This window comes from Nerophis lumbriciformis, linkage group LG28, assembly GCF_033978685.3.
Source record: "Nerophis lumbriciformis linkage group LG28, RoL_Nlum_v2.1, whole genome shotgun sequence".
NCBI lineage: Eukaryota > Metazoa > Chordata > Actinopteri > Syngnathiformes > Syngnathidae > Nerophis > Nerophis lumbriciformis.
Genome location: NC_084575.2, coordinates 36,105,268 through 36,132,194, shown reverse-complemented (window position 1 = coordinate 36,132,194; position 26,927 = coordinate 36,105,268). Strand labels below are relative to the sequence as shown.

Genomic DNA, 26,927 nt, shown 5'->3' with positions numbered 1-26,927 from the left:
CACTGGAATGATTGTAGCCGTCTTAAAACATGAGGGTACCACAGCCTGGGTTGGCGAGGTGTTGAAGATGTCTGTGAGAACCCCAGCCAGCTGGACTGCACACCGCTTACGTCTCCTCCGTCGACAGTCCCCGCTGGTACTTGGTTCCGCTGCTTCACAGGCTGCTGGGTGTAGCTGGCGTAGTATTCCCATGTTACCAAGGAGGTCCAGCGTATACGCATCTTTCGGTCTAAAACGGTTTATCTACATCTAAAATTGCCTGGCGGCCATATGTCACTTTGGAGTGACTACGCTGGAAGTTAACTTTGAAATTTACAGAATTTACCGATTTATTTGCCAAAAAAGTTTAATTACTACCACGAGCCTCTGCAGCTCAACCGAGCAGGGCGCCGCCAGTTCCCCTTTGACAAGTGGCTGGCTCATTTTTGTAGAGAACGGGGACTAACGTTTATTTATAATCAGCCTTTTTTCACCCTAACCGGGAAGGCGCCACCACTCTTTTAGAAACACACAGATCACTGTTTGAGTCACACTTGACTAACTACACTAGAGCAAGCTGGGACACAGGCAATTATCGTGCCTGTGAGCCCGTGTGAGGAGTCAGTTAAGCTAGAACTAAGCAGCGCCAGGCTGGAAAAGTCCTGCACAGTGAGCCCGTGTGAGGAGTCAGTTAAGCTAGAACTAAGCAGCGCCAGGCTGGAAAAGTCCTGCACACATACATAATTCACATAATGATTTGTCTTTAGTGACTGTGCCAGAGGTAGACATGCATTCTACTGAGGTGGCAAATTATGAAGCGTAAGGGAAGAGGTGTACCTGTGTTATTTGATATTCTTCAGCAGGGAGGTGTGTGCATTCACCACTGCCTTGAAAAAAAAAATGCAACGGGTCCATCAGACCTACAAACGCTGGCTGAGTAACAACAATATGAACGTTGCACGGAAAATTTCTCTGCCAGTTTCTGAATCCCACAGGGATTCTTCTTTTGTGTTTCTGCACCTGCGGTTCCCACACAAGGTTGCAACATTGTTTGTCAACACTGTCTGCTCTCATTTTCTCGCACATTTGACCCTCTGATGTTCTGTGTACCTACACTCTGTCCTCCTCCTGTCTAGGCCTGCTGTGTGTGTGTGTGTGTGTGTGTGTGTGGTACACAGAACATCAATTTCCACACCAGTGGACCCGGACATCTTATATGTAAAAGAAATGTGTAGGGGGGGTGTCATTGGAATTTCATTACCGACATGTTAAAAGACAACACTCAAAGTAAGGGGACATTTTAATACAAATATGCATGATTAGCACAAGAAACCGACACGTTTGCATTTCATTGGCAATTGAAACATACTGTATTGAGAGGTAGCACATTTCACCTCCAAAAGTATCCCATACAAATGATTTCACATAAATGTCGCATATTTACTTTAGTTCAGTTATCTTTAATACTACTGTAACTTGTGAGTCTGATCTTCTGCTTTGTTGACAACATGCTCACGTAAACACCGTGAAGAGAGAAAAGAGTCTGAGCACTCTATGCTCTTAACAACTGTATTGAAGATCAATTGAATGATAAACGTAAGCTCTTGTATACACACATGCACGAGCGCTCACACACTTGGTATATCTGCTTGGCAGAGTGTCAATTGGCACAAAAAAGTTTCAATAGTGAAAAGTACTAATAAATAAATAAATAAATAAATGTCAGCCATGATGCATCAGGTGTACCTGTGTTATTTGATATTCTTCAGCAGGGAGGTGCGTGCATTCACCACTGCCTTGAAAGCGTCCTCGCTTCCAGGGGCCACACATTTGTCTGGGTGGAGAAGTACTGCCAGTTTTCTGTAGGCCTTGTTGACCTCCTCCCTAAAAACACAAATAGAACAACATTAGCGTAAGAAAAACCCCAACACATTGCTAGACACTTCAGTATACTATTACATATAACATGTTACAAGGGTTACCAAAAAATACATTATGGGCTGCATTAGACTATAAACCAGGGGTCAGGAACTTTTTTAGCCTAGAGAGCCATGAAAGCCAAATATCTTAAAATGTATTTCCGTGAGAGCCATATAATATTTTTTAACACTGAATACAACTAAATGCGTGCATTTTTAAGTAAGACCAACATTTTTAGAGTATAATAAGTCTCTTATTCTTTTTAATAACATTATTATTATGAAGCTAACCAATAATAAATAAAATACTTCTTACCATTAATACGACTTCTTCAACAGGTGCGGTAGAAAACGGATGGATGCATTGAAATTAGGTATGTCCCGATCCGATATTTGGATCGGATCGGCTGCCGATATTTGCCAAAAATTGCGTATCGGCAAGGCATGGGAAAATGCCGATCTAGATCCAGTTTTAAAAAAAACTCCGGTCCGTGTTTTCCAACGCACCTATTTAAATAATACATTCCACTTTTCTGCTGCTCCCTAATTTCCGTTCCGCATTTTCCAGCACACCTTCAACACATCCACAATTCTCACGCAGTTGCTTTTAGCTGCTGGCATTACACGACAGGCTCTTCTCACTCTTTCCTGTGTCTCCCTCTCACAGACAGCGAGCGCACCTTCTTACACACGTCACATACTGTCACGTCATACGTCACATACGTATACGTCCTCTCCCAGCAGAGAGCGAGGTAGCGGCATGGCTAACGTTAGCTGTGATGCTAGCGCAGCCGCTAAGGTGCGCGCCTGCTCAAGCGTCCTCTGCGCACGGCAAATCTATGCCACGCACAAAATCAAATAAAAAAATAAGCGCATAACAATTTTCGACACACGGACACGACAGAGAAAACAGTTTTCGTCATCATTGTTCAAATATTGTGACGTCTGTCGAGACGCTTATCTCCATTTGGTGCCACATGTCCACACCATCAAAATGCCGAGGCAAAAATGTCCACATCAACACCGTATGAAAAAATTTGTAATTTTTTTAGTTGTGATTTCCTTCTCTGCATGAAAGTTTAAAAGTAGCATATATTAATGCAGTATGAAGAAGAATGATTTAATGTAGACATGCAAGCCTTGAAAGAACATTTTGAAAATCAAGACTACATTTCCTGCAAATGGGTGCATTTCTACCCTATATTTTAACTTTAGATTTATTCTCATATCAAACTCTTTTGGCTGTCTTTTTGACACTTACATCCAGCGCCCCCCTCCACACCCTGGATTATAAATAATGTAAATAATTCAATGTGATTATCTTGTGTGATGACTGTATTATGATGATAGTATATATCTGATAGTATATATCTGTATCATGAATCAATTTAAGTGGACCCCGACTTAAACAAGTTGAAAAACTTATTGGGGTGTTACCATTTAGTGGTCAATTGTACAGAATATGTACTTCACTGTGCAACCTACTAATAAAAGTCTCAATCAATCAATCAATCAAAACACATAGAATCATCATACTGCTGTGATTATATGCATCAAGTGTTCATTCAAGGCTAAGGCAAAATATATTATATATATATATATTTTGCGTATATATTGTGTATCGCAATATGGCCTTAAAATATTGCAATATTAAAAAAAGGCCATATCGCCCAGCCCTAGTTCAATGATGCCATTTCTGTTTGTCATGCATAATTTTGTCTATTTTGTGTTTATCCTTGAATAAACAGGTCAGTTTCTTGTTACCAACCATTGTGTATTATTCAAACTCCCCTAATTCAGCTGGCTAGTTGTTATCAAGAGTACTAAAACCCTTTTCAACATGATTCTGACAACTAAGTAGGCTAAATAACTTTAAACTTTAATACATGCTCGGATAGGCCAGTATCGGTATCGGTCGGTATCGGATCGGAAATGCAAAAACAATATCGGTATCGGATCGGAAGTGCAAAAACCTGGATCGGGACATCCCTAATTGAAATGCACGAAAATGTTTTATATTTTGAACATTATTTTTAACACTGTGATTACCAATGTCAACTAAGATTTATCTGAGAGCCAGATGCAGTCATCAAAAGAGCCACATCTGGCTCGAGAGCCATAGGTTGCCTACCCCTGCTATAAACCTTGTTTTTAGCTCCAGTTCACACACTAATGCTTAATTAAGAGCTTCTGCATTTCAAAAACCCAGGACCTTTACGCAAAAGCAAAGGTTATGACAAAACATGGAAGAAAAAAAAATCCCTTTCTATAATCCTAACTTTCACTTGTGCTCACTCCATGCCAAAATAAATAAATAAAATAAATTCACACAATAAAATAATCTCTACATGTTAGATCTCCAGCTTCAACTTACACACATCACACGAAAGGCCTTTAAACATTAACAAGCCATTAAAGTGTGAAGTTTTGCCCAGGACACACTGTATGACATTAAGTGGTTAGTTGGGATTTAAACATGTTTGAATTTTCCTGGGGGAAAGAATGGAACATTTTGAAGGCATTACTTTTTACAGACTGCAGGATGTTGCAGCAGCCAAGTTGACTTGATGCTGTGCCGCTACAGCTTGCTGGAAATATGCAAGAGGATTCTTTTGTTTTAGGAGAGGAAAAAAATATGAAAAACAGAAAGACGCCTAAAAAAAAAAAAAGGTCACATGACGGGAAAATTCCAGGACAACAGGAAGACGATTGGTCACTGAACTAACCAAATGTAGGCCCAGGAATGACACCATCGAGTTCACTTCAAAAATCTTGGAAGATACTAACATTCCTAAAAACACCAGAGTGCTGTCATACACAAATTATTTTTAAATATGTTTTTTGCTTAGAAAGTGCAGAGTGTTCCTGTTGTACAAACAGAGCTGTTTGGTTTTACAAAATACATAACTGATAACATAGGCAAAACTCATATGTCCACTGCAGAGGACGCTGGTTCTCAGGAATGGACAAACTTAAAATAATAGTGAAGGGATAAGTCTGACCCCCCAGCCCTGAGCCCCAAAATCAATGTAGTTAAAATAGCCCTGCTGTCCATCATGAAGTTGCTAAATGGTCACAATGTGTGATACAAAATGATGTCAAATTGATTAAATGTACTGTTGAAGACTTACTTTGATGACCACATTAGACTATGAAGAAACAATGACTACATTTCCATGAATTAAATTACATTAAATTACATACATACATACATAAAATTAAATTACATTTCCATGAATTAAATTAGTCCGACTTCTCAAATAGTTCATTTTGTGTGTTTTCACACTGGCATGTGAAGTCCGTGCACACTCTCTCACCACTCATTTCCACAAGATGCAAAACGGCAGCGGAATGTCACAGCCATAGTGGGGGACTCTTTGCCTTTTCATTCAAGTCAATGTGTCTGTTTTCAACAAAATCATGGTGACGTTCCGCATCATTCCGCTAAATATAGGCAGAGCTTCTATATTTGCCAGCGGCCGCAACAAATCCCTTCAGTTTAGCTCAAATCTGCTTGTGTTGGAAAAGGAAGTCAAGCACAAACACAAAATAAATTAACCGATGTTGTCATGTGTGTTGATTAGGTTTTTGTTTTAGTCATGTTCGGTTTTGTTTTTGGACTCTTTGTGCACTCTTGTTTGTTTTGTCACCATAGCAACCCATTAGTTTTCACCTGTCATGTCACGCACCTGTCTCACGCTTTGCACTCGCACACCTGTCACCAATCATGTCACTGCTATTTAAGACTGTCTGTTTCTGCTGATCGGCCTGGTGACATTATCTATCCTATCATACCATGCTACTTCTGACACCCCTGCTACCTCTGTTTGTCTTCATGCTACCATAGTTCTATGCCAAGTAAGTTTTTGTTTATTGTTCATAGTTTCTGCCTATGTGCAAGTTTTGTTTCATTAGTCAAGTTTGTTCTCCGCCATTGTGCGCGCCTTTTGTTTCCTTTTTTGTAGTCTGTTAGTGTTTAAAATAAAATATGTACTTACATTCACGCCTTGCCCGCGCCAACTTTCCTTTGCATTCCAGGAAAACAAAACAACCCATAGTCCACGTATTGACAGATGTACTTTCAAAATAAAACAGTTGGACTTCAAGGCAGATCGTATTTTACACTTTAAAATGTGCTAATGGCGGGAACGGACATTAAGTCAACTTGTCAAAGGTTTTCAGACACAATTTCACCTCGTTGACGCAAATAAATGAGGACGTGCGGATTTCTGGAGGTCCAAAATTCAAGAAGCATATAGCCTGTGTCAAATAGCTGCTGATAAAGGGCACGGGAAAGCAGGAAGTGGTTTGTAGAAGTTGAATAAAATGTTTGTGAGTGTGTGGGGGCAAGGGTGTGTGTGTGTGTGTGTGTGTGTGTGTGTGTGTGTGTGTGTGTGTGTGTGTACAACGCTTGCCAAGGTTGAAGTTTTCGTTGTCTTGTTGCTTGCTACAAAAAAATGATTAAGTTGTCGTTCTGCAAAACAAAACTGTGGTCTTTTTCAGAAGTCAAGTAAAAGTCAAGTCAATGTTACTGATAGACTACAAAGCTGGAGATGTTTATTTCAGTGTTTACGTTATCATGTGACTATCATGAGATTAGTGAGATATGGTAAAAGTCTGTGCTGCACGGTGGTGCCACAACAGAGCGGCGGTGGTGATTGCCAAACAACAGATGGCGGTGCCATTCTGTGGCGGCTGCCGTTCCGCATCTTTTGGAAATCAGGGGTAATGAGACTATTGGTCAAAAACTGTGTGCCTCACGTACATGGGGGGAGGGGGGCTTTTCTTTTCTTTTCTTTGTTTTGTGTAAATGTATTGCTTTTCCGGTTCACCCCAAACAAGGTATCTTGGTGGCTTGTCACAAGCTCTTGTTGTACCTAATGTCAGCTGTAGAACTGCCACAGATTATTGGCCATGCTGATGTTAAATTGCAGACAGCATCAAGAAATGATCTTAGATTGTGCCACGAACATGACACTCCTACCAAGAATGTCTCTGAGCGGATGCGGGTCCAAAGCAAACAAACACTAGTGAGTTGTTTTGCTGCTCTAAGGTTTCAGACATTGGGGCCCAACCTTTTGTACTGTCGTGGCCAAAAGTTTTGGGAGTGACTTAAACTTGGTGTTTCAATAACTCAGCATCACTGCCTCAGTATTAAAAAAAAAAAAAAACCTTTGACATGTCCGTTACAGTATATACTGGAAAAAAAAACAAGCTAATTATTGTGGCGATCACACAAATTAAAAATGAAGCAACAAAGTAATTCAAAGTTGATACAATCTGTAGCCAAGACCGTGATAGAATAGACAAAGATTGATTATGTCATCGTGCAAACAAGATAAACAAAATGAGTTTGTTTATTGAAACCCTATTATACAGGTAAAAGCCAGTAAATTAGAATATTTTGAAAAACTTGATTTATTTCAGTAATTGCATTCAAAAGGTGTAACTTGTACATTATATTTATTCATTGCACACAGACTGATGCATTCAAATGTTTATTTCATTTAATTTTGATGATTTGAAGTGGCAACAAATGAAAATCCAAAATTCCGTGTGTCACAAAATTAGAATATTACTTAAGGCTAATACAAAAAAGGGATTTTTAGAAATGTTGGCCAACTGAAAAGTATGAAAATGAAAAATATGAGCATGTACAATACTCAATACTTGGTTGGAGCTCCTTTTGCCTCAATTACTGCGTTAATGCGGCGTGGCATGGAGTCGATGAGTTTCTGGCACTGCTCAGGTGTTATGAGAGCCCAGGTTGCTCTGATAGTGGCCTTCAACTCTTCTGCGTTTTTGGGTCTGGCATTCTGCATCTTCCTTTTCACAATACCCCACAGATTTTCTATGGGGCTAAGGTCAGGGGAGTTGGCGGGCCAATTTAGAACAGAAATACCATGGTCCGTAAACCAGGCACGGGTAGATTTTGCGCTGTGTGCAGGCGCCAAGTCCTGTTGGAACTTGAAATCTCCATCTCCATAGAGCAGGTCAGCAGCAGGAAGCATGAAGTGCTCTAAAACTTGCTGGTAGACGGCTGCGTTGACCCTGGATCTCAGGAAACAGAGTAGACCGACACCAGCAGATGACATGGCACCCCAAACCATCACCCAACCATGCAAATTTTGCATTTCCTTTGGAAATCGAGGTCCCAGAGTCTGGAGGAAGACAGGAGAGGCACAGGATCTACGTTGCCTGAAGTCTAGTGTAAAGTTTCCACCATCAGTGATGGTTTGGGGTGCCATGTCATCTGCTGGTGTCGGTCCACTCTGTTTCCTGAGATCCAGGGTCAACGCAGCCGTCTACCAGCAAGTTTTAGAGCACTTCATGCTTCCTTCTGCTGACCTGCTCTATGGAGATGGAGATTTCAAGTTCCAACAGGACTTGGCGCCTGCACACAGCGCAAAATCTACCCGTGCCTGGTTTACGGACCATGGTATTTCTGTTCTAAATTGGCCCGCCAACTCCCCTGACCTTAGCCCCATAGAAAATCTGTGGGGTATTGTGAAAAGGAAGATGCAGAATGCTAGACCCAAAAACGCAGAAGAGTTGAAGGCCACTATCAGAGCAACCTGGGCTCTCATAACACCTGAGCAGTGCCAGAAACTCATCGACTCCATGCCACGCCGCATTAACGCAGTAATTGAGACAAAAGGAGCTCCAACCAAGTATTGAGTATTGTACATGCTCATATTTTTCATTTTCATACTTTTCAGTTGGCCAACATTTCTAAAAATCCCTTTTTTGTATTAGCCTTAAGTAATATTCTAATTTTGTGACACACGGAATTTTGGATTTTCATTTGTTGCCACTTCAAATCATCAAAATTAAATGAAATAAACATTTGAATGCATCAGTCTGTGTGCAATGAATAAATATAATGTACAAGTTACACCTTTTGAATGCAATTACTGAAATAAATCAAGTTTTTCAAAATATTCTAATTTACTGGCTTTTACCTGTATGTACCACGCTTGTTCCATATGAAAGGAATCCTGAAAGTACTTCTGGGGCTGTATAGAAAAAATTATATCAACTTCTTATTCCCTTTTGGTATGTTGAATTGTGTAAGTGTAACCTTGTGACATTTTCTGTAACTTGAAGTCATTGGAGGAATGTGGCAACCTCCAATGTTCTACAGTTGTATTCTCTTGCCCTGGTTTTCATGGCTGAAGGCCATATCTATGAAAATAATAACCACGAGTTGCAGCAATTTTCCGTAAATATTTTGCAGTTGAAAACTCACTGAACATAGTTTACAGGCGCCTGCATAAAAAACATTGAACAACTGTTGAATGAAGTCTTTCAGCTGGGATTTTTGTTGGTAAATGAGACATTCCTGCATATGTCCGCGTCTACATTGTAAACAAGGTAGTGAGGACATCTAAGTGCAATGCAACTGATTGACAGAGTTGCTGTAGAAATGTTCTCGCTACTAAAAGTCAAATTAGATTGGCAACATTTACACTTATTTAAAATGTGCAAGTGATGGGACAAAGTTGTGAGGTTGCTCATAATTGATGGGGATAGGTATTTGCGTGAGTTGATATCATTGCACCATCGCTAAATTCTGCATTGCCTGGATATCATTTATGATATAGTAGCAATCAAAGTAATTGAATGACACATGTTTAAAGACATGCACCTGGGGATAGGCCCCTCCCACCTCCAAAGACATGCACCTGGGGATAGGCCCCTCCCACCTCCAAAGACATGCACCTGGGGATAGGCCCCTCCCACCTCCAAAGACATGCACCTGGGGATAGGTTGATTGGCAACACTAAATGGTCCCTAGTGTGTGAATGTTGTTTGTCTATCTGTGTTGGCCCTGTGATAAGGTGGCGACTTGTTCAGGGTGTACACCACCTTCCGCCCGAATGCAGCTGAGATAGGCTCCAGCACCCCCCGCTACCCCAAAAGGGACAAGCGGTAGAAAATGGATGGATGGATGTTTATAACATTCAAGAATACAGTAGAGTGAGTGAGCATGCTGTGCGATTTGACTTGTTTGATTATTGTAAGTATGTTTAATTTATGTACAAAAGCAGTGAAGTTGTCAGGTTGTGTAAATGGTAAATAAAAAGAGAATACAACAAATCTTTTTCAACTTATATTCAATTGAATAGACTGCAAAGACAAGATATTTCATGTTCACACTGGGAAATTAATTTTTTTTTTGCAGATAATCTTAAAGTTAGAATTTAATGGCAGCAACACATTGCACAAAAGGCATTTTTACCAGTGTGTTACATGGCCTTTCCTTTTAACAACATTTAGTAAAGGTTTAGGAACTGAGGAGACACATTTTTGAAGTGGAATTATTTCCCATTCTTGCTTGATGTACAGCTTAAGTTGTTCAGCAGTCCGGGGGTCTCCGTTGTGGTATTTTAGCCTTCATATTGCACCACACACATTCAATGTCTGGACTACAGGCAGGCCAGTCTAGTACCCACACTCTTTTACTATGAAGCCACGCTGTAACACGTGGCTTGGCATTGTCTTGCTGAAATAAGCAGGGGTGTCCATGATAACGTTGCTTGAATGGCAACATATGTTGCTCCAAAAGCTGTATGTACCTTTCAGCATTAATGGTGCCTTCACAGATGTGTAAGTTACCCATATCTTGGGCACTAATACACCCCCATACCATCACACATGCTGCCTTTTACACTTTCACCCGAGAATAGTCCGGAAGGTTCTTTTCCTCTTTGGTCCAGAGACCACAACGTCCACAGTTTCCAAAAACAATTTGAAATGAAATGAGCACAGAACACTTTTCCACTTTGCATCAGTCCATCTTAGATGAGCTCGGGCCCAGCAAATACGGCGGCGTTTCTGGGTGTTGTTGAAAAATGTCTTTCACTTTGCATAGTAGAGTTTTAACTTGCACTTACAGATGTAGCGACCAACTGTAGTTACTGACAGTGGTTTTCTGAAGTGTTCCTGAGCCCATGTGGTGATATCCTTTACACACTGATGTGGCTTTTTGATGCAGTACCGCCTGAGGGGTCGAAAGTCACGGGCCTTGCTGCTTACGTGCAGTGATTTCTCCAGATTCTCTGAACCTTTTGATATTACGGAGCATAGACGGTGAAATCCCTAAATTCCTTGCAATAGCTGCTTGAGAAATGTTGTTTCATGGAAGCTGCTTTTATACCCAATCATGGCACCCACCTGTTCCCAATTAGCCTGTTCACCTGTGGGATGTTTCAAATAAGTCTTTGATGAGCATTCTGCAACTTTCTCACTCTTTTTTGCCACTTGTGCCAGCTTTTTTGAAACATGTTGCAGGCATCAAATTCCAAATGAGCTAATATTTGCAAAACATAAAGTTTCTCAGTGTGAACATGAAATATCTTGTCTTTGCAGTCTATTCAATTGAATATAAGTTGAAAAGGATTTGTTGTATTTAAGGCTGAAACGACGCGTCGACGTAGTCGACGTCATCGGTTACGTAAATACGTCGACGCCGTTTTTGTGCGTCGGCGCGTCGCATATTTACGTCACACTACTGTCATGGCGGAGCGCAAAGCAGACGATGCGAGCGAGGGGAAAAAAGCACGCCAAAAGTCGTCAAAAGTGTCGGAGTATTTCAATAAACGGCCTAATAATGTTGTTGTATGCACACTGTGTCGAGCGGAAATGGCCTATCATAGCAGCACAACGGCTATGAACGAACATTTGAAAAGAAAACCCCCGACAGCGTTCTTGCCATCACCATCAACAAGTCAATCGTCCGCGTGCGTATACGTTGTCATTATTACACAAAAACATGAATGTGTCATTTGTATCTGCGTTGTAAATTCATAAACTAAAGCACCGTTTGCTCTGAGAGGCGCGTTTGGCGTGCCTGTTCAGTGTTTACAAAGACGCGCTCCTCTTTAACGCTGTGGAGAGGCGGCGGCGGCGAGCGAGCGGCGAGGCGGGGCGCGCCGGGAGCGACGCCGCAAGAGACAGGGGACGACGAGCGAGCGAGGAAGAGGAGCTGAAAAGCGAGGAAAGAAAGAGAAAAGAGTTGGTAGAGAAAAGACTTTGTGTAAAATTAAAAGATTGTAAACCTGGCAAAGCCGTCTGGCGTTCAGTCTGTCGGTCCTGAAAGAACCCCACGGCACAAGACGTGTCACAAACGCTAACGTTAATTAGTTGTGCAAATACCTTTTACAACATTAACAGTTACATATACTATTTACAAACAAACAATTAACTTTCACTTTAATCATACTATCATTGTTGTGTAATTAAGCAAAATAAGCAATACTTTTACTTTTGTTGAAATGTTTACACTGTACACTTTTTTGTATTGGATGTTTAGCTTTATTTTTGCACATTTTAAAGCAAAATAAGCAATACTTTTACTTTTGTTGAAATGTTTACACTTGTTACAGAATATTTCCGTTTTGCACTTTTTTGTATTGGATGTTTATCTTTATTTTTGCACATTTTAAAGCAAAATAAGCAATACTTTTACTTTTTAAATGCTTATACTATTCCAGAATATTAAGATTTGCACTGGATGTTTACTTTTATATTTGCATATTAAAAAGCAAATAAGCTACTTTTAATTTTGTTAAATGTTAAAAGTTTTAAATGTTTACATTGTTACAGAATATTTTGTCATGTTGTTGTCAATGTTGACTGAGTGGCCATACTTTTTTTTTTGTAAATAAAAGCCATGCCTTTTGAAAAAACTGGCCTACATTTATTTTTTCCTCTTCATTTTAAATAAAAAAAATAATCGGTAAAAGGAAAAATAATCTATAGATTAATCGAAAAAAATAATCTATAGATTAACCGATTAATCGAAAAAATAATCTATAGATTAATCGATAGAAAAATAATCGTTAGCTGCAGCCCTAGTTGTATTCTTTTTATTTACAATTTACACAACGTGACAACTTCACTGCTTTTAGGTTTTGTATAATAGTTTGATTACAACATTTGAGTACAATGATAAATGTTTTATAAATGTACTATTAATATTACTATCAGGATCATTAATAAAGGAGGAAGAGGAAAGTGCAAAGGAGTTTAACTTGAGGTGTCACCAATACAAATGTGGAGGTGAGGCATATGAGTTTAGATATAGATATAGTATTGTCCACAATACATTACAATAGTCAATTATTCATGGGCATGCATTTGTAACCATGAAACCTCAGAACATGAAACAATGTAACACATTTTAGTTAGATGGGGAAGACATCTAACCGGTCTAGTCCCCCCAAGAGGTGCATATATTTAACACTAAGTTGCATAATAGTGACTTACATTTGAATACACCTGTAACATCTCTTACAGAAGAATATTGCACCTATATAATGACATAAAGACGTTTGACCCCAGACAGTGAACTCACCGTGTGGCACCAGGTTTGACACCTAGCATATCCCAAGAGTCTTTACTGTTTCTGATACGCCGGATAGTGTCTGCTTGCTCTTTGGTGAAGCCAACGCTAACTTCTGCCACAGGACGCTTCCCACCGTTCTCACACATGTCAGTGATGGAAGAGAAGAAGGCCTGCACACCACAAACACACCACACACAGACTCAGTAGGAATTCTGCTTCAGTGCCATGTAGGTCTGGGCGATTATGGCAAATTCCAAATCACAATTAATTCAGCCTTCTATAAGACTTTGGCTAATGCACGATTATCCGACTCTCACCTACTACTCTACTTTTTGGTCAACATTATCTTATTGCAGCCAAAGTGTATCTAAATAATTGACATAGAATTCATTTTGGGTACAAACTGCTTGTGTTATACTGCCAGCTTGGCGTTTTGACACGTGTGTAGCAGACTGGATAGGCCAGTGTGACATGGCTACGTCTTCTTTTGCTGGCTTTCTGGCAGCCTTCACACTTTGTGAAACCTCACTGCCTGTCATAACCAGCAGTGTGAATTAAGGGGATGATGTATTAGTGGAGAGAGAATTACAAGGGAAAAAACATAACACATACAGTTTAGAATTGTCATTTTTGATTATTTCCCCTACAAGTAAACAATTGTGGCGCAACACCACGGCAAGATTACTGCCGCCACATCTTAAAAATAAGTTTTTTCTTTCTCAATGAAATGAAACATGAAAACAAATTTAAGTAATATATTGTAAGAATGGATATACCATATATGGCAGGGGTGATCACACTTTTTCTGCAGGCGAGCTACTTTTCAATTGATCAAGTCGTGGGGATCTACCTCATTCATATATATAATTTATATTTACTTATTTATGAAATATATGTTTTTGTTAGTAAGTTAAAGGTGTTTAATGATAATGCAAGCATGTTTAACACATATAGATAATATTGTTAATAAATTAAAGGTGTTTAATGATAATACAATCATGTTTAACACATAGTTAATATTGTTAATAAATTAAAGGTGTTTAATGATAATACAAGAATGTTTAATACATATAGTTAATAAATTAAAGGTGTTTAATGATAATACAAGTATGTTTAATACATATAGTTAATATTGTTAACAAGTTAAAGGTGTTTAAAGATAATGCAAGCATGTTTAATACATATAGTTAATATTGTTAACAAGTTAAAGGTGTTTAATGATAATACAAGCATGTTTAATACATATAGTTAATATTATTAATAAGTTAAAGGTGTTTAAAGATAATACAAGCATGTTTAACACATATAGTTAATATTGTTAACAAGTTAAAGCTGTTTAATGATAATACAAGCATGTTTAACACATATAGTTAATATTGTTAATAAGTTAAAGGTGTTTAAAGATAATGCAAGCATGTTTAACACATATAGTTAATATTGTTAACAAGTTAAGGTGTTTAAAGATAATACAAGCATGTTTAACACATATAGATTCCTTTCTTTCATGAAGACAAGAATATAAGTTGGTGTATTACCTGATTCTGATGACTTTTGCATTGATTAGAATCAGACAGTAGTGCTAAAAACGTCCGCATTTTCGAATGGAGGAGAAAAAAGTCCTCCTTTCTGTCCAATACCACATAAAAGTGGTTGGTTTTTGGCATCTTATTTGTCCAGCCAGGGCCGCCGAAAAGGGGGGGTAAAGGAGACGGATTCTAGGGGCCCATGATGGAGGGGGGCCCAGAGAGGCCCCTAATGATGATGAAATTATAATACAGAAAAAATAATGACACTGTGTTGGGGGCCCTGTAAAGATTATTTTCATGGGGCCCAAAATCCCTAGCAGCGCCCCTGTGTCCAGCTTCCGTACTCCTTTGTATACACTTTACAAGAAATACATTGTCGGCAAACTCCGTAGCTTGCTAGCTTGTGCACGCCAGCTTTCTGAGACTCGTTTTGTTAGCGCAACTGTGCAACTGTGCAGTCGGTCTTTGGAGTTTTGACGACAGGTACGGCGCCAGAGTCTGTTGAAATAAAGTGTTTCTCGCCTTCCAGTCGGTAATTTTAATGAGCTGGCAGCAGCCAGCGTCATCTCAGAAGACCCTCGGGTGCCGTGAATGTCAATCAAGTGACGAAAGTGACGTCATAGTGAAGATTTATGATCGCTCATTTTTAGGACTATTTTTTTAATGCCTGGTTGGTGATCGACTGACACACCCTCCGAGATCGACCGGTAGCTCGCGATCGATGTAATGAGCACCCATGATATATGGTCTATTATTTACTTATCATTGGCTATAAGTTTGAAAAACACCTCAAATATCTTAAAAACGTTCCTCATTTCTTTATTTTGGAAGAAAAAAATAGTGTGTCAGCAGCTGGTCTCGCACCTAAACCAGTTGACATTTTAAGATAATTAATGCATTTCTTGTTCAAGCCAGTGTAAACTACTCGAAATCTTTTGACATTACTACCGAAAATAACGTCTAACTTTAGGCCATGTGCATCTTCAAACCTCCGCTTGGACATCGCTGTGTGGAGGGTGCACATGTGTGGGTTTTGTCCATTGATTGATTAATTGAAACTTTTATTAGTAGATTGCACAGTACAGTACATATTCCGTACAATTGACCACTAAATGGCAACACCCCAATAAGTTTTTCAACTTGTTTAAATCGGGGTCCACGTAAATCAATTCATGGTATCCAGGCACTCCAGTTTCATCCCACATTCCAAAATATGCATGTTGGGTTACATGGAGACTGCAAATTGTCCATAAATATGAATGTTGGTGTGAATGATTGTCCATCTGTGCCCTGCGATTGGCCATGCTAATTTGAGTTAGCTTGTCTATGAGCTGGTCCATCCTGCAAAATTGTATTGCTTTTTCAGTTTATTACGAATGATATTATTAATCTAACTTGATTACTACATGTATGTGCACTTCATATGTATAAATAATGTACTTTCTTTAGTGTGGTTAGTTTTAAAGTGACTTCATTGTGAAGAATATCAACAAGACAGTTATTTTTTTCAAATATAACTCAAAGGACTGTTTACATATTAGGCAAACTAAATTGCAACATTCAGGGAGGACAGAAAATAGCTACCTTTTACAATAAGCAACCATTGAAACTGCATTGAACAAAGAGAGCACAGTCTACCAAGTCAAATTCCTTGTTTTAAAGCTGATTGTGATTTTAATTCTGATATGAGAAAAAAACATTAACATTAATATTACTAAAAGTTTTATTGATAACTAATAACACTAATATTTGTGTTTGAATATAAACAAAACATTTGTTTAGCCATTTTAAAGAAAAATATATGCATCATTGCAAATCAAAATGATCATGTCATATATATGATGGTGTCATATTGACCACGCCCCTAGCCACGTACATAGTGGCAATCGAGGGGACACCCTGACTGATCTATATACACACACACTCAGGTAACAGTCCTGTGTGCTCACCCACCTGGAACATCTCGTTGATACCCTCCCCACTTTGTGCCGACGTCTCAAAGTAATGAAACCCCCGAGACTCCGCCCACAGGCGGCCCTCTCCTTCGTCCACGACTCTCCGTTTCATCAAGTCCACCTGAAGAGACAAGTCAGTCCAAGTCAGGAAGTGATTTGACATCCGCTGTAATCAAAGCAAGTCAGACCTTGTTGGCGCAGACCATGAACACAATACAGTCCATGTTGGCTTGAGAGCCCATTTCCTGTTTCATCTCGCCCAGCCAGCTGTCCAGAGCATCAAAACTGTCCCGGAGACCCACGTCATACACAAGCAGCACACCCTGACTGTCTTTGTAGAACTCATTGCGCACCTGCAGAACAAGAGATTGACTGATTGCAAAGCACTTCAAGCCTAACTGAAATCTGGAGCATCTCAGCTGGTCAATCAAGGGTGTCAGGGGGAGGGGGGGCTTCTGGAGACTCACTTCATAGAAGAAAGGATGGCCGGCCATGTCAAAGATGTTCACTTTGATTTCTCTGTCGCGAACCTGCACCCTGACGACAACAGACATCTTAATAAGATGACATTACAAATACAAAACCAATTGTGAACACACTTACTTGGTGACTCCATAGTCAATTCCAATAGTGGCCAAATATTTGGGAACAAACCTCTTCTCACAGTATCGTTTTATGATGCAACTCTGCAGGGAGAAATAAGTCAATGGTTATGTCCAAATCCATTCAGTGTCTATTTTCAGCATCCAAACGACTTCTGCAGGATGACTACTTCAAGGTCACAATAAGCGCTATCAAACAACAATTTAAGCATTGTTTAATGTTGTTTAAGATACCCCACACAGCCCTCATGCATGTTTTTGTCTAATAGTTAGTATAAAGTAACCTATGCTAATACTTGTTATACTTTAGATATTAAATTGTCTGGTTCTTTAGTTCTTAAGTTTAGGAATTCTATACTGCAAATTGTGTAGGGTGTACCCGAAATCAGCTGGAGTAGGCACCAGCCTACCCGCGACCCTTATGGGGATAGGCGGTATTGAATATGTATGGAAAACTAGTACAGGTATATTATGTTTTATCATAATGGTCATACCTGTACCCAACGTTCCCCTTGACGCATCCTCAGAACCCAGCAAGTTTTTGCCACGCACAAAATAAAATCCAGTATGAGCTCTAAACTAAATAAACACATAACTATTTATTCTGTAGGATTTTGCAATGCAACTGAGTGACAGGTGACAAGCGGCCCGAACAGACAAAACAATCTTCGTCAACACTGTTCAATTATTGTAACATCTGTCCTGACGCTTTTAAGAGGAACTCCATCGATCACTTATTGAGCAAAACTGTTTATATTCCGCTGTAACCACACCAAAACATTAGCAAAAAAAAAATTGGATATCTTGAAAATGGGTTATACTTATATAGCACTTTTCTACCTTCAAGGTACTCAAAGCGCTTTGACAGTATTTCCACATTCACACACTGATGGCGGGAGCTGCCATGCAAGGCGCTAACCAGCAGCCATCAGGAGCAAGGGGTGAAGTGTCTTGCCCAAGGACACAACGGACGTGACTAGGATGGTATTAGGTGGGGATTGAACCCCAGTAACCAGCAACCCTCCGATTGCTGGCACGGCCACTCTACCAACTTCGCCACGCCGTCCCTGGTCATAAAACTGGTCATAAATCAAACCAAAACCAACTATTTGTCATCTGTCATATCAACAGCAGCCACTGGCTCTTTCACACACACACACACACACACACAACTCCAACGTCACACAAAGTGTAAATGCTCGGTCGTTAACTATGACCCCTCAATAAGATGTGTGCTTATTTTACTGTCATTTCTTAAGAATGTAAATTCATGGATAGTAATCATGAAATGTTGCTACTAAATTACATAAATGTTCATAAAAATATATGTTTTACAAACAGAAACTTCCAGGAATGTACACTGTATCCCATGCTTACATCTCATTGAGCAACATGAACATTTTAAGGGGAACTAAATGTAATCTCTGAAAGGGGTACAAATTAATTCCAAAGCAGGACAGCCACCAAGCCATAAAATACTATAATTTAGCTCATGAAAAACAAGATGTGTTATTTTCATTGTAAGTGGGCCAAACCACTCATATTATAAAATAATCCCATGAAAATGACTGCTGTCATTTGACTTAGACTAGACTTTGACTTCCTTTTATTGTCTTTCAAATGTAAACTTTACAGTACAGATAAGAACAAAATGTAGTTGCATTATCTGGTTGTAGTGCAGGATAAAAGAGCAATAAATAAATAAATAGGTTACTGAACAGATAAATATATTGCACTTTTGCATATGCATCCACGTTTACGGATGTATGTTATATTGTCTTTATAGTCCAGCCAGTTAATCCATTTTGTGGGGAATTGAGGGGATTATTATGATGCGTTCAAGAGTCTTATGGCCTGAGAGAAGAAGCTGTTAAAGAACCTGGAGGTTCTGCTACGGAGGCTGCAGAACCTCTTTCTAGAGTCCAGCAGTGAAAACAGCCCTTGGTGGGGGTGGGAGGAGTCTCTACTGATTTTATGAGCCCTGGTCAGGCAGCGACTTTTTGCTATTTTCCGGATAGGAGGAAGAGGAGTCCTGATGATCTGTTCCGCCGTCCTCACCACTCTCTGGAGAGACTTCCAGTGTGAGGCACTGCAGGTCCAGTCCAGACGGAGATGCTGTTGGTCTTGTTATAGTGTCTCTTTACAATGCTGTGCTCTTTTCATCCAACGCAAAAAGTGCATGCGCTGCTGAGCTCTTTTTACAAGGTCATATTGTCAGTATAATTTGATTATTACAATAAAACATTGAACTTGTTATTAAGTCAGGTGTGATGCAGGTATGACCACCTGTGCTCCATTACCATGAATTGATTTACGTGTACCCCGACTTAAACAAGTGTAAAAACGTATTGGGGTGTTACCATTTAGTGGTCAATTGTACGGAGTATGTACTGTGCTGTACAATCTACTAATACAAGTTTCAATCAATCAATCAATTCAATGCTCGGGGAGTGTTTGCGTTCAGAGGGAACATTGACTGTACTCTTTTTATTTAATGACATGGGAGGCTGTCATGTGTTTATCAAAAGGGTTATTGATTAAGACATTTGCTGTAATTCATTTCTGCAAGCCATCACACACATTTAAGACATTATGACAAACCTGAAACTGACATTGTTATAACCAGGAAAGATGAGGTCACTTACCTAGGTTCCATTCTAGAGGCTTATCTTTCCTGTGATAAAATGGCAACCAAGGTAATCAAAAAGGTCAACCAACGAACGAGATTTCTCTATAGAATCTCCTCTCTGGTCAACAAAAGCACCATGAGGATTCTAGCGGGAACTCTCATTCAATAATAATTAAGAATGCACCTCCTGGTACCCTAACATCTCCAAAACCCTCAAATCTAGACTCCAAACATCCCAGAACAAGCTAGTCAGATTACTTCTAGACCTCCACCCCAGATCACACCTCACTCCTACCCACTTCTCCAAAGTGGGCTGGCTCAGGGTGGAGGACAGAGTAAAACAACTTGCACTGAGCCTGGTCTATAAAATCCGCTACACCTCCCTGATACCGAAGTACATGTCAAACTACTTCCTTAACGTAAATGACCGCCATAACCACAACACCAGGGGGAGCTCCACTAACCACGTTAAACCCAGATTCCCATCTAACAAAGGTCTTAACTCATTCTCCTTCTATGCCACATCAATATGGAATGCACTCCCAATAGGTGTAAAAGAAAGGGCATCTCTATCCTCCTTCAAAATTGCACTAAAAGAACACCTCCAGGCAACTTCAACCCTAAACTAACACCCTCCCCCTTCCACATCCCACCTCCTCGGATTGTAAATAATCAAATGTATATACTTGTTCTTATGCTTTCTGATCTCTCTCTCTATGTCCACTACTTGCTGTACATATCCTAAGTCAGTCCAACACTGTTTCAATGTCCATTTCTCTGATGATGCAATTGTTGATGACTGAAGTGCTGATATCAACTAAACCCTCCTCATCCCACCCCCCGGATTGTAAATAATGTAAATAATTCAATGTATATACTCTGATGATTAACTTGTGTGATGACTGTATTATGATGATAGTATATATTTGTGCCATGAATCAATTTAAGTGGACCACGACTTAAACAAGTTGAAAAACTTATTGGGGTGTTACCATTTAGTGGTCAATTGTACGGAATATGTACTGTACTGTGTAATCTACTAATAAAAGTCTCAATCAATCAATCAAAAAAAGGCTGTCATGTGTTTATCAATTAAGACCTTTGCTGTAATTCATTTCTGCAAGCCATCACACACATTTAAGACATTATGACAAAGCTGAAAGTGACATAAGATGCTTTGCTGTTACTCTAACAGACTACATATTCATTCAATGATATTATTAACATTTACCAAACCTCCACTTGTGTTGAACTTACCTTACCAACTTCGGCATTCCCGAGGCTTATTACCTTCACCCGGAGAGCTTTCTTGTTATCTCGTCTCTTCGGCACATTAGTTTCCATCTTTAGTCCTACAACAATGACAATGTGTGATTTAGTCATACAACAATGACGATGTGTGATTTAGTCATACAACACTGACGATGTGTGATTTAGTCATACAACACTGATGATATGTGATTTAGTCATACAACACTGACAATGTGTGATTTAGTCATACAACACTGACAATGTGTGATTTAGTCCTACAACACTGACAATGTGTGATTTAGTCATACAACACTGACAATGTGTGATTTAGTCATACAACACTGACAATGTGTGATTTAGTCATACAACACTGACAATGTGTGATTTAGCCATACAACACTGACAATGTGTGATTTAGTCATACAACACTGACAATGTGTGATTTAGTCCTACAACACTGACGATGTGTGATTTAGTCATACAACACTGACAATGTGTGATTTAGTCCTACAACACTGACGATGTGTGATTTAGTCATACAACAATGACGATGTGTGATTTAGTCCTACAACAATGACGATGTGTGATTTAGTCCTACAACACTGACGATGTGTGATTTAGTCATACAACACTGACGATGTGTGATTTAGTCATACAACACTGACAATGTGTGATTTAGTCATACAACACTGACGATGTGTGATTTAGTCATACAACACTGACGATGTGTGATTTAGTCCTACAACACTGACGATGTGTGATTTAGTCCTACAACACTGACGATGTGTGATTTAGTCCTACAACACTGACGATGTGTGATTTAGTCCTACAACACTGACGATGTGTGATTTAGTCATACAACACTGACGATGTGTGATTTAGTCCTACAACACTGACAATGTGTGATTTAGTCCTACAACACTGACGATGTGTGATTTAGTCCTACAACACTGACAATGTGTGATTTAGTCCTACAACACTGACGATGTGTGATTTAGTCCTACAACACTGACGATGTGTGATTTAGTCATACAACACTGACGATGTGTGATTTAGTCCTACAACACTGACGATGTGTGATTTAGTCCTACAACACTGACAATGTGTGATTTAGTCCTACAACACTGACGATGTGTGATTTAGTCATACAACACTGACTATGTGTGATTTAGTCCTACAACACTGACGATGTGTGATTTAGTCCTACAACACTGACGATGTGTGATTTAGTCCTACAACACTGACAATGTGTGATTTAGTCCTACAACACTGACAATGTGTGATTTAGTCATACAACACTGACAATGTGTGATTTAGTCCTACAACACTGACGATGTGTGATTTAGTCCTACAACACTGACGATGTGTGATTTAGTCCTACAACACTGACGATGTGTGATTTAGTCATACAACACTGACGATGTGTGATTAAAGTGGACCACACACACACACACACACACACACACACACACACACACACACACACACACACACACACACACAGCAGGGCAGCTAACACGTCATTAAACGGCTTAGCACTTAGCACGAGCCATGGATATAATGCACTAATTGCTTGTCATTAGAAGAGAAAGTAGCGAGCATGTAAACATGTCAAAGACACAAGAATAGAGAAAGTAGCGAGCATATAAACATGTCAAAGACAGAATAATAGAGAAAGTAGCGAGCATATAAACATGTCAAAGACAGAAGAATAGAGAAAGTAGCGAGCATGTAAACATGTCAAAGACAGAAGAATAGAGAAAGTAGCGAGCATATAAACATGTCAAAGACAGAAGAATAGAGAAAGTAGCGAGCATGTAAACATGTCAAAGACAGAAGAATAGAGAAAGTAGCGAGCATGTAAACATGTCAAAGACATAAGAATACAAACATGCTAGCATCGTAGCCTAGCCAGCCGCTGACGTTGATGCAGGATATGACAATCTACTTCCGCTCCTGGCACATGACGTCATATCCGCTTGTCTTCTTCAGGGCTTAATTGACACGACATGTTGTAAGGGTACGCAGCATGGAGCGCTACTGCCTACTGGCGCTGACGAGACGCGGGGCCGCCATCTTGGAGTGGTGATCAGTGCAATTCATTTGGCAGGAGCAATGAACTGTCAGCGCATTTATTTCATCTTACCTCACTGAATACCACTGATTTTCACACGCTTTTTTTGTCATACGTGTAGCTATGATAAAGGACACATGTTTTATTATTCATAGTTTGCTTAACAGTAATAGAATATTCTTATATGCTATAACTTATAGCATGCCTATACGGCATAGGCCGTATAGGCAAATGCTAAGGGCGCCGCGCCACGCCAGTGCCACAAATGTTGGAGAAAAAAAAAAAAAAAGTTGGTACTATTATTTCTAAATACAAAAAAATAATCCCACGTTAATTAAAATGCAAAGTAAAGCCTATTTAATAGAAATATTATTTGTTACAACATTACGCCCCCCCTTCCTGTATCGTGACTCTTTTTGGACGTCACCACATCAAAAAATCAACACAAGATGCCAAAACTGTCAGGTGCCCAGGGTAGAAAAAAGAGAAAAGAAGAGGAGGAGAAACGAGAAAAGACAGAAGTAGCAGGTAGGTAACGTTAGCCTACATGAAATTATTTGTCTGTTACAGAATGTGATAGTAGCTGGCTTTTTAGCATTAAGCTAATGTTACATGACTCGGCAATTGCTAATCAATAAATAGCTAGTTCTGTTTTAACGTCGGGTTAATATTGTGGAGGGGGCTAAATTGTTATGGAAAATAATAATGTAACGTTAGGTAATTACAGTACTCCCACCTTACATTCCTCAGGGACATTTCTTTCTTTTTTTAGTTTATTTGGAACATGAACACACTTACATCATAATACATCACACAATTTCACATCATTTCATTTTACATCATGCCCGAAAAGGAGTAGGAAGAAGCAAAGCTTATTTAATCCTACCCCTTTCCCACTTCAAAGCGTTTACAAATATATAGAATCATTTACTGACCTTTTTATATAATAAAATAATATCTATGAATTAGTACACAACAGTTTTGTAATATGTAATTAATTAATTAATTCAGTCATTATTAACATACTGAGATGAAGAATATCTTATTTTCAATAAGGTTGAAAGTAATTCTCATAATTCTTCTTCTTTGTACTCTGTAAGCACTATTATTTTGAACAACCTCTTAAACTGGATCATATCAGTACAATTTTTAACTTCTTTACTTAATCCATTCGATAATTTAATTCCACATACTGATATGCTAAAAGTTCTAAGTGTTGTACGTGCATATAAATGTTTGTATTAGATCTTTTAAGCAGGTGTTTTTTGTTTACATTGTTATTGCCTTCTGGTTAGCTAATGTTTGCCCTGCAGGTAATAGTCACTTTTCCACCCCTTTATATATTAGGTATAGTTGTAAGTAAAAAAAAAAAAAAGGTCAAAGACAAAGCTATTCGGGTTCTTGTGAGTATATACACTTCACTGCCGATGTGGGGAGGGGCGCCACCTAAAATCTTGCCTAGGGCGCCAGATTGGTTAGGGCCGGGCCTGCTATAAGTGACCAGACGTCCGAGATCAAACTGGGAATATAATCCCAGAGAAGGGGGAAAAAAACAGTCAGCTATTTTTAAATTGATTAGGTTATATATATATATCCTACATAAACAATGTATGAATACATTAGATATCTATATATCTTATAGACTGTATCTCTGTTGCTGCAGCAGCAGAGAGTTTATTCTGTCTTGACACTTTGTATTTATTTTTAAATGCGCCAGAAAATAAGCCGTTTTGTAAACTATTGATGTAATTCAATACACAGTAGTGGGAAAGTGTTCCTGTACTCTAATCTAAGGTTTTGGTCATTGTTTTCTCTAAATGCATACATTTGTCTAAATATGGCTGAGGACACTTTACTGCACGTCATCTTCATCACTAAAGGAAGAATCTCATCTGCCAATTTTAGGTATGGTTCTTTTTTGCCAATTGTGAATCATCATAAGAACACCAACATCATGGATGTTTTTATCCATCCAGCTCAATGTATTAAACATTCATAAAGTTTGCTTCTTTTATGAATTTATTATGGCTCTACTGAAAATGTGAGGGTGAAAAGTATACATACAGCAATGTTAATATTTGCTTACATGTCCCTTGGCAAGTTTACCTGCAATAAGGCGCTTTTGGTAGCCATCCACAAGCTTCTGCTTCAATTTTTGAACACTCCTTTAATCCCAAGAACACCATTGTCACGTTCAAACACAGGACATCTGTTAAACAAGACAAAAGGCAAGGAATCAAACAGACAGAATTAAATTTGGACTCAATATTGAGGAGAGACATGGCCACTGCACTCTCTGCACAGTCCTGCACCACGCTCTGACGAAGAAGGTTTCCGTCTCCTCTTTTAATTCAGATGTTCCATGTTCACGCACCAACATATGTCACAGCAGGAATGGTAAGTGTGTAAAAGAGTGATTGTTTTCGGTCGCTTTGAAGTCCAAGAAGAGGATTTCTCGGGCTTGGGCTCTTCCTGGATCCAGCTGGGGCAGGTGTTGGAGGACAATGGATAACCCCTCCCGTCTCCTGACCACAGCGACTTCAAGAGGGCAGCGGGTCGTAAATAGCGTTGACTTCAGTTACCAAATAGTTGGAAGAGAGTTTGTGAAATACTTCAAAGAGAGTTCGTTTAACATTTCAAAGAGAGTTCCTCTGGAAGCTGAGCAGATCCTGCCATCTGTCCGTGTTGAAATCACAGTGGCGTTTCACGAGCCTTCTTCCTCTTGTTAGGCCTCGAAAGACAGCATTCATAATACAACGTTTCTTTTGTGATAACTTACAAACAATTATTCCAACAACCATCCCTACCGCCAAGCATGGTGCTCTGGGCCTGTTTTGCTGCCAATGGAACTGCTGCTTTAAATGGGACAATGAAAAAGGAGGATTAGCTCCAAATTGTTCAGGACAAGCTAAAATCATCAGCCCGGAGGTTGGGTCCTGGGCACAGTTGGGTGTTCCAACAGGACAATGACCCCAAACACACCTCAAAAGTGGTAAAGGAATGGCTAAATCAGGCTAGAATGAAGGTTTTAGAAAGTCCTGACTTAAAAGGTGTGGACAATGCTGGAGAAACAAGTCCATGTCATTGTTCATGTATGACTTAAGTGTTATTATGACAATAAAGGAATTGATTGATTGATTGATTGATGTCAGAAAAGCAACACATTTAGCACATGACGTCATATCCGCTTGTCTTCTTCAGGGCTTAATTGACACGACATGTTGTAAGGGTACGCAGCATGGAGCGCTACTGCCCACTGGCGCTGACGAGACGCGGGGCCGCCATCTTGGAGTGGTGATCAGTGCAATTCATTTGGCAGGAGCAATGAACTGTCAGCGCATTTATTTCATTTTACCTCACTGAATACCACTGATTTTCACACGCTTTTTCGTCATACGTGTAGCTATGATAAAGGACACATGTTTTATTATTCATAGTTTGCTTAACAGTAATAGAATATTCTTATATGCTATAACTTATAGCATGCCTATACGGCATAGGCCGTATAGGCAAATGCTAAGGGCGCCGCGCCACGCCAGTGCCACAAATGTTGGAGAAAAAAAAAAAAAAAGTTGGTACTATTATTTCTAAATACAAAAAAATAATCCCACGTTAATTAAAATGCAAAGTAAAGCCTATTTA

At 39.4% G+C, this 26,927-nt stretch overlaps 1 protein-coding gene across 1 annotated transcript; it reads right to left on the bottom strand.

Moving 5' to 3' along the window:
• Positions 1–1,267: 1,267 nt before the first annotated feature.
• dnajc27 (DnaJ (Hsp40) homolog, subfamily C, member 27) lies at positions 1,268–23,230 on the bottom strand. The gene is made up of 8 exons (XM_061923504.1): positions 23,103–23,230; positions 21,218–21,312; positions 17,333–17,415; positions 17,197–17,266; positions 16,918–17,082; positions 16,728–16,850; positions 13,258–13,418; positions 1,268–1,863 (listed from the first exon to the last, which is right to left on the bottom strand). Exons 2-8 carry the CDS (start codon positions 21,302–21,304, stop codon positions 1,731–1,733), a joined length of 822 nt encoding a protein of 273 aa, XP_061779488.1. The 5' UTR covers positions 21,305–21,312; positions 23,103–23,230; the 3' UTR covers positions 1,268–1,730.
• Between the last annotated feature and the right edge of the window lie 3,697 nt (positions 23,231–26,927).